This window comes from Barbus barbus (assembly GCF_936440315.1).
Source record: "Barbus barbus genome assembly, chromosome: 44".
In the NCBI taxonomy this organism is placed as follows: domain Eukaryota; kingdom Metazoa; phylum Chordata; class Actinopteri; order Cypriniformes; family Cyprinidae; genus Barbus; species Barbus barbus.
Genome location: NC_136722.1, coordinates 9,676,184 through 9,685,516, shown reverse-complemented (window position 1 = coordinate 9,685,516; position 9,333 = coordinate 9,676,184). Strand labels below are relative to the sequence as shown.

Genomic DNA, 9,333 nt, shown 5'->3' with positions numbered 1-9,333 from the left:
TTGATGATGGTTACGTTTCTTTATTGTTTTATTGCAACAACATTATCCATAGCCAATATGTAGTCTGCATTCTTATAAATTAGTTGGTTTCTACAACAACCCATGCTGTCACTACTTGTTTTTTATATACTTAGAATACAAATTCTAGAAACGCTTTCTAGCACACAAAAGATATGATAAATTATAGCACACAAAAATGAAAATGAAGCAATAAAGGAAATTAAAAATTACAAGAATTACCAATGTTTTATTTATTTAACATAACAAAAAGGTGTTTTCTTTCAACCTATTGATTCTCTTTATGTTTTTATTTTGAACAGAATAAGAATATGATTTTGCTGCATCCTTGTTAACTTAAAAACACATCCTTTAAAAAAAAAAGTGAGCTGTCACTGATCTGTCACTCCAATGACGTCAAATCCCCGCCCATCGAAAAATAGTCCCAGGTTTATCGAATTCAGAAATAAATTAAACATGTCTTCTAAGTCAATAAAGACTAATAATGGTTTCCAAGGCATCGTGTTTTTATTTCTGATGTGTGAGCCTAGCGGGGGGGTTTAATCCGCCGTGTTTTCGTTTGGCGGGAAACATTGGTGGCGCAGTAATACCTCCGAGCTGCTGCTCGCGGGAGCTACAGAACTGACTCACCCTGCTCTGTCTCAGACGCGATCAGTCTGTCCAGCATCTGAGAGGTGCAGAAGAGCGCAGCGTTCATTACATTTGCCATCACTTTCCATTTGACCAGGACTCTGATTCCTCTTATGCTGCAAGAGACCGGAGTAAACTGTTGGATTTTACTTTTTGCTCCTGATTTTTTTTACTCTTTTCATTGCATAGCGTTTTGAAAGAAATCATTCTGAAACTGCATTTGTTAAATACACGGTAAGGATCCGGCATTTGATGTTGCATGCATTTTTTAGATTTAAAGTGCAACTTGCGTGTTGTGAGTGCAATTCTCTTTGTATTTTTAATGGGAGTTTGAATGTTGCACGCTTGAAGCAGGCCTATTTTTAAACGTTTTGATACCCGCTTTGGGGTTTTTCCGTTTTTACACATGCTGTCATTTAGTTCCATTATTTAGCTAGTTTTCCCACCCCATGCGTGTTATGCATAGTCTAAATATGTGCATTAGGTAAAGCGTTTTGTTGTTATGTGCATGTGCATATGCACTATAGTAATTCCAGTTTGTATTTTTTACACAAGTGTCAAAATGCCGGTGAGTGCGAGTTTGGCGTATAAAAACTACGATTACGACTACGACTCCATCCAGCCCTATTTCTACTTCGACAACGACGATGAGGATTTCTATCACCATCAGCAAGGACAGACTCAACCTCCAGCTCCCAGCGAGGACATTTGGAAGAAATTCGAGCTGCTGCCCACTCCGCCCCTCTCTCCCAGCCGGAGACAGTCGCTCTCCTCCGCCGAACAGCTGGAGATGGTCAGCGAGTTCCTGGGAGACGACGTGGTCAACCAGAGCTTCATCTGCGACGCGGACTACTCCCAGTCCTTCATCAAGTCCATCATCATTCAGGACTGCATGTGGAGCGGCTTTTCCGCCGCTGCCAAGTTGGAGAAAGTGGTTTCTGAGAGACTGGCGTCCCTGCACGCTGCTAGGAAGGAACTGATGTCTGACAGCAACTCAAATCGACTCAATGCAAGTTATTTGCAGGATCTGAGCACCTCTGCATCAGAATGCATCGACCCCTCTGTGGTCTTTCCGTATCCCCTCACGGAGTCCAGCAAATCCAGCAAGGTTGCTCCATCGGAACCAATGCTTGTTCTGGACACTCCACCTAACAGCTCCAGCAGCAGTGGCAGCGATTCTGGTATGTTATGCATTATTTTGTCATTTATGACGTGGAGATTCTTGATTTAGCTGGTTACTGCATGCGCAGATGCTTGCATTTTTTAAGTGACCTTTACATGCCACCGGTCACCAGACTTTATCCTCATACCCTTGATGCAATGATCGGTGTAAGTGGTAGTTGCACCTCCTCTCTGCTAGACCCGAGTCACATCTGTAGGAAAGACTGCAATGTTAAAATATCAGCTGATGAGGAAAGTGGGTGGGGACTGGAATGCAGAGATTCCCTTCCCCCACCTCACCTTTTGTAGAAAGCCAATTGCCAAATTCCATTAAATTCCCATTGCGCTGTAGTATGAGGTTTCTAAATGAACTGATGTTTTGTTTAAGTTATTAATTTTCTTTTTGTAATTCAATTGCAGAAGATGAAGAAGAAGAAGAAGAAGAAGAGGAGGAAGAAGAAGAAGAAGAGGAGGAAGAAGAAGAAGAAGAGGAAGAAATTGATGTGGTGACTGTGGAAAAGCGTCAGAAAAGGAACGAGGTGGAGGTGTTGGACTCAAGGTACCCAAGTCCCCTGGTGTTGAAGCGCTGTCACGTCTCCACCCACCAGCACAACTACGCCGCCCATCCCTCCACACGGCATGACCAGCCGGCTGTCAAGAGGCTACGACTGGAGGCCAGCAGCAGCAGCAGCAACAGCAGCAGCAACAGGCATGGGAAGCAACGCAAGTGCACAAGCCCCCGGACATCGGATTCTGAGGACAATGACAAACGCAGGACTCACAATGTGCTGGAGCGCCAACGTAGAAATGAACTCAAACTCAGCTTTTTCGCACTACGGGATGAGATCCCTGAGGTTGCAAATAACGAGAAAGCCGCTAAAGTTGTTATTCTAAAGAAGGCGTCAGAGTGCATCCACAGCATGCAGTTGGATGAGCAAAGGTTGCTGTCCATCAAAGAACAGCTGAGGCGAAAGAGCGAACAGTTAAAACACAGGCTGCAGCAGCTGCAGAGTTCACATTAATGGACCTGTGTCACAAGAGTCAAAGTGAAAAGACTTTTTAAGAAACTCCCTCCCCCTGCTTTTTTATGCAAGTTAAACTGTTGCTGTGTATAGTTCATGTTGCATGTCCAATGCATTTTTTTCTTTTGAATATTGTCAGTTCTTTTCATGTTTAAAACTGCGACAGTGAAAAATTTAAGGTGGTAAAAATAATTTGTATTTAAGTCATTTATTTTTATTAATAAAATGAGAAAAAATAGGGCTGCACAACCCTAAAGTAAAAATTGTTTTGTACGTTTTTGTATATAATGAATTAATATTTGCTAAGAAAGGTATTTTTGGATCTGTATCATCTACGTGTTCTCATATGGTTTTTTTCATGTTTTCACGTAATCATAAATGAATTTCTTTCTGAACTTGACTCTGGTCTCTCTTGGTCTCTTTGCACTTGGTCTCTTTGCACTGAACTCCTCATACATATAGATTAGACACTTTTGAAAGAAGTTTGGGGAATATTCAGAGAAATTGGATATTTTCTTGTTAGTACAAAAAGTATTGTTACTTTGACAAACTGGTAATCATTTCAGGGATTTTCCCAGCCAGAAAGGTCAGTTTAAGTTTTCACCTGTTTAAAATGATATGTTATTGCACTTTCTTTCATGAAGTCAGCATAGAAAAGCTTACAAAAGGCAAAAATGCTCAATTGCATCCCCACCCATTTAGATGAAAGTTGGGCTCCTTCATATTTGGCATTCAAATAAGCAACAGCGCCCAAAAAATGAAAGGCATTGCTAAGCTATCGTGAGGACCGCTGCCAGGAAACCCAACGAAGGGGATTTTGACAGCAAGAGAATCAACTTGCAGGTGATTTACCATGGTTGACACATTAAGATTTTAGAGGGGATGACTCACATTCCACAGTCCTCAATCTAGTCTAGATATATAGGAACTTTAACATATGTTTATAGCTTTTTATACTTTGAATAACTAACATAGTTTTGAAACACCTTTTAAAATCTAAAAGCCATTCTTTTAAAATCTATAATTCACACAAGTGATGCTGCACTGATTTCTGAGTGGTTTACAGCTTGGTAAACACAGTTCAGTCTGCATTAGCAGAGCTTTGCCACATCCACAACAGATGCTATAAGATGCTCCATGAGCAACATGCACCTAGTGTAGTATATTAGTTTAGTACTAGTTAGTTATCATACACATTTTGTAGACCTCCAGGAACAGAAATCGCATTCGCTTGAGATATATAAACATATTTTAAAAGACAGACAGACAGACAGACAGATAGGCAGACAGGCAGACAGACAGACAGACAGACAGACAGACAGACAGACAGACAGACATAGATAGATAGATAGATAGATAGATAGATAGATAGACAGACAGACAGACAGACAGACAGACAGACAGACAGAGATAGATAGATAGATAGATAGATAGATAGATAGATAGATAGATAGATAGATAGTCAGAGATAGATAAACAGACAGACAGACAGACAGACAGACAGACAGACAGACATAGATAGATAGATAGATAGATAGATAGATAGATAGATAGATAGATAGATAGATAGACAGACAGACAGACAGACATAGATAGATAGATAGATAGATAGATAGATAGATAGACAGACAGACAGACAGACAGACAGACAGACAGACAGACATAGATAGATAGATAGATAGATAGATAGATAGATAGATAGATAGATAGATAGATAGATAGATAGATAGATAGATAGATAGACAGACAGACAGACAGACAGACAGACAGGCAGGCAGACAGACAGACAGACAGACAGAGATAGACAGACAGACAGACAGACAGGCAGGCAGGCAGGCAGGTTAACATTAACTATAACCACTATATCTGATTATTATATATATTATGTCTGAATCTACATTATGTCTGATTACGATATTATTAGCCAATTCAGATGACAATTCCTGCAGGATCAAGCTTCTCACGTCAAGTCTTTGCATGCTTTTCCTCTTCTCCAAATGCTCAGTGCTGAGTTCGATTAAATGCAGTTATTAGCGTTTGCATGAATCTATTTCCATGCCGACCAAACAAAGCTGTGACCCCCCCAAACGTTGCTGTATTAAGGCGATATGACGTCATGGACTGTATGTGACTGTACGCGCGTGCCGCGGAGCGCGTGCTCTGAGCACATGGAAAAGGGCTCGAGACGAAGTACCCAAAGAATAACTCCATCCAGAAATGGAATATCAGTAACAAAATAATCAAATCTGGAGCAAAAGGGGTAGGTGTTGCATTATTTTCCATTACCCTGCGTTATAATTTTAATTTTTATTTTAAAAGCACACATGTGTTCATCTTATTGTTGAAGCATAAAATTGATGCTTTGACAATAGGGCATATGTGCATGATATTAGATATAAATATATATACTGACGTTAAGAGTTTTATAATGCTTATTCACATTTTGCAAACAGGAATGCATCGTTTATGAGCTTATGAGTAGCTAGTTTAATGTATGTCAGTCTGCTTGAATAGAAGTAAAGAACAATCTTATATTCCCACTTGCCAAATATAAAATAAAGGCTATCATTCTTGTAACATAATTTTTTCAGGATATCTTATTCTTTTATATTTTATCTGATGTCTGCTAAATAGCTGAGATTTTATTTGATTTATTTGATTTATTATCCATTACGTCATCTTGTCTGTATAATAGATTTTTAAAAGTATTTTGTACCAAAAAGATATTAGAGTATTTTAAACTGCCATAATTCACACACACCCATTGTTCTTAAGAAAACAGCTGCAGTGTGTTTGCTCGGATTGAGTTCCTTTTGTCTGTATGCCATTCCACAAAGAAATTGTGTGCAGCCACATTGCACCGCTACACCTTCACTGTTTTATATAAAAGGATTCCTGCTTCCTTAAAATATTCTTCCTATGGCACCTCAGTAGTCTGATTAACCTGTTTTTAATAATCCTAACATATACCTTATTTAGGCATATAACAAATATTTTGAGAAGTGTCTGGAATCATTCTGCATTGGTAAACATATTTCATATGAGGCATGAACAAAGCATTCGTCACAAGGCATAATATTTCTGCAGAACAGAATAGCATGCACCCTATCTTTTTCATTTTTCGTTTGTATTGTCAACTGACACATGTATGCAGAGACTTTGTAAAGTTGACTTACAGGTGTACACTGCTATGGTGTGGTGCAAAGGCTGGCTCAAATTTGTATGTACAGCTTAGACTAGTTCTGCACATTTTAGTCTGCAATATTAAACACCTAGTATGTACATAAAAACAATTAAATGCAAGAGGAAAACCACTCTTTCATAAGTATTCTATTGCAGCAAAAGTAAGCAGTTGCTTGTAAGCAGAAAAAGAAACTGGTTCCCCTGGCCTGGCCCATCCTTCTCCAGGTTCACATGGTTTCCCTTGGCAGTGATAGCACACGTCTGACTGATGGAGGTAGACCACACACTAACACACAGTCAAGGTCTGTCCCGGCCTCAGAGTTAGTCTGAGACAAAGATATATGATGCAGTGAAGAACATGGTTTTTGCTGTAAATATAAATGTAACTATACGGGGCCTCAGATATAGAACTGAAATATTAAGCTATTATATATTTATCGCACTCCACAAATGGAACCAGTAATCATTAATAGATGTTCAAAGTAGTAGATAATACACTTTGTCCTCTTGGCAGACACTTTTTATCTATTGACCTGCTGCACTTGGCACATTTAAAGCATATTGGTGTGTCACTTGAATATCTTCTTGTCTTGTTGAACTGCCTCTGTTTATGTAGCAAATTAAACATAATTATGAGAAGTACTTACTTAATTTGAACTAACCGCACTGAAAATGGTAAACTTTGGTGCTTTGTGCTGTATGGATATTAATGATGGAGTGAATCCTACAGCTTTGTGAGGAAAGGTGTTTGCTCTGGCTGATAAACATCTTCGATCTACCATTGGCCGATGGTGAATTTGTAGGTGTGCTCTGAGGCTGTATGTTTTTTGTCATGGAAATCTTCTTTGCTTCATTTCTTCTCTTCAGTCCGTTGCGGTCAGATGTGAATAGTAGCATGAACACATTGAAGAGCTGCTTGATAGCAGTAACTGAAGTTGTAATTCTAATTGACGCTGACACTGTTTTATCATGTTTAATACTCTTCAGATGCTTGCTTTAAAGAAATCTATTGTAATGTTGATGTGACTGGAAATACAGAGCTGGTGCAGACATCCACATTGCTATGACCAGATGCTTTCTTAACTGCTGTTTTCTCACCGCTTTCATTTTTGATGTTGTGTTTATTGTGATTGAGAGGAAAGCATGTAGCACAAATTTACATTCATCGAAATGCTGCTTATAGCAGATATTCGCTATCATGTTCATTATACTGTTGCTCAGGTATTTCAAACCTCTTTTTGCCCCCAAGTGAAGAATGAAAAAATAAAAACTTTAAGGGGTCTTTAAGGTGCAGTCATTAGCAAAATTTGAAAAAGGTCCATTGTTAATAGTGTATTGATGCATGAAGGACTGCTCACATAGAAGTCACTTTCAAACCAAGCAACTTTCTGTTGGTCATCACGGCAAATTCACACTGATCAACTTAAACATGAGCAAAACCTGCGTGAGGTGCTTTTTTGCCCTAAAGTAAAACACCTGATTACGATGGAATTGTCAAATTTAAGTATTAGACAAATATATAGATGGCTCTTTTGAGTCTCGTTGTGTCTGCTCAGTTTGCATGGGTAACCGCTCACATTTAACTTTGTGTTGCACCCTTTTTAAAAACTCTCATCTGATCTTTATTAGTACGTCAGTTTCGGGGAACAGTCTATTAAACATTGTTCTGTGTATAACGTTTGGTATGTGACTTCTGAGAGCGGACTCTAAGAACTCTGTTGAACTGCAGTTTAGATAAATTGGATCCATCAGCTGTGTTATAGGCTGTGAGAGAGGATGGAACAAGCTCCTTTGGCAACACAGAGGCTGGCCTGTTTTCGTTCCTTGGATGGTTTTCTATGGGTTATGTAATCCCTCCCCCAGTTTGGAATGGAGGTCCCCACTGCGGCAAGATCTGAGCACACAACAGGACTGTCTGTCTTTGTCTTTGCCGTCTCTTTCTTTAACCACCCCCCCCCCCCCCCCCCCCCCAACTCTGGCCTCTGTAAACAATGACATCACTTCCTGCTGACATCACTCTTCACCCTGCCTATAACCATGTAACCACACACCCTCTGTGCTGTTTGTTGTAATACATTTATTTGATATAGATAGATGTAACATTTATTTACAAATGAAAAAGTTTTCTATTTTAATATATTTTAAAATTTATAACAAATCTTTTTCTGCATCCAGCACCAGTCTTCCTCAGAAAATATTCTAATATGCTGATTTCTTATTATGTTAAAAACACTTTATATTTTTGTGGAAACCGTGATACATTTTCTTTAAATTCTTTTAAACACAGAAAGCTTAAAAGAACAGCTTAATATTGGTGTATTTACACAAAAATGGCTTAAAAGTGATTCCTTTTTTCATTTTACTGTCATCAAACACCCATTGTACACCATTCAAATTCAGATTTTAAAGATGTTTAATGTAAAAATTTATATATATTTTTAAATTATAGATTTTCTAGCATATTTTCCATGCTGGTTTTCATTAAATTAACCTAAAGTATACATTTAAGTAATTTAAGTAAAATTTGATTTATTTTCACCAAAACAATAATGTAGTAATAATAAACATCAAAACCTACTAAATAAGTTTTAATAAGACATTTAAATATATGAAAAATGCTACACAGGAACTTTTTTGAGTGATGGTGCAAAAGCATTTGAACAGAAATGGACAGTTTGAACTCATGGAAATAAACTGAACTTTTCAACTTTAAAGCTGTATTTGTTACTGAAGTTACAGAGGCAATAATACATTTTGAGTCACAAGAAGATGAGCGATTGCAAAACTATAGTCGCAGGTTTCTTTGAGAAACTTAATATGCATTAAACTGCATTGTACATAATTGCATAATTTTGCAACAGCAGCAAAATCATTTTGAATGTATCATGTTGCAAGCATCTCTTTCTTTCTTTCTCTCTGTTTTCTCACTGTTTCCATCAGACGGCAGTGACGATGGTGGCGGCGTCTGTGTTTTGCCTGGCCCTGCTGACCCTTTGCTGTCAACCTGCCAAGTGGCTTTCTGCTTTTTCTCGGTCGTGTTAGCTGTGTGAGAGCTGGCGTTCACAGAGTGCATTTTAGGCATAAAAAACAGCACACTGGAAAACTAAGCCGTCCAGATTTACTCACTTAAAGAGACATGTTCGGACCACCAAAGATCAGGACTCCTGCTGTAAGCCTGCTCATTTACAGTCTGGGAGCGCAAGGCACCTCTGTGAATATTTAAGCAGACCTCCCCAAGACAAACATTCAGACGTGTACACACGCGAAAGCACACGCCTGTCTTCTCAAACAGCTGTTGAGGAAACAGTCTGTGATGTCA

At 38.7% G+C, this 9,333-nt stretch overlaps 1 protein-coding gene across 2 annotated transcripts; it reads left to right on the top strand.

The window, feature by feature from the left end:
* The first annotated feature begins 470 nt into the window (after window positions 1–470).
* On the top strand, window positions 471–3,230 carry LOC306863016 (transcriptional regulator Myc-like). Of its 2 annotated transcripts, XM_079406155.1 has the most exons (3): window positions 471–882; window positions 1,204–1,829; window positions 2,230–3,230. In XM_079406155.1, exons 2-3 carry the CDS (start codon window positions 1,211–1,213, stop codon window positions 2,829–2,831), a joined length of 1,221 nt encoding a protein of 406 aa, XP_079262281.1. In that variant the 5' UTR covers window positions 471–882; window positions 1,204–1,210; the 3' UTR covers window positions 2,832–3,230. The 2 variants fall into 2 exon arrangements, with proteins under 2 accessions (XP_079262281.1, XP_079262280.1); XM_079406154.1 differs by lacking the exon at window positions 471–882 and having other exon boundaries at window positions 1,110–1,829; window positions 2,230–3,224.
* The last annotated feature ends 6,103 nt before the right edge of the window (window positions 3,231–9,333 follow it).

Excerpts from the sequence above, each read along its gene's own strand:
- LOC306863016 (XM_079406154.1), top strand. The coding sequence starts at position 1,151 with ATGTGCATGTGCATATGCACTATAGTAATTCCAGTTTGTATTTTTTAC. Across the intron at positions 1,830-2,229 it reads CAGCAGTGGCAGCGATTCTG|AAGATGAAGAAGAAGAAGAA; the intron begins GTATGTTATGCA and ends ATTCAATTGCAG.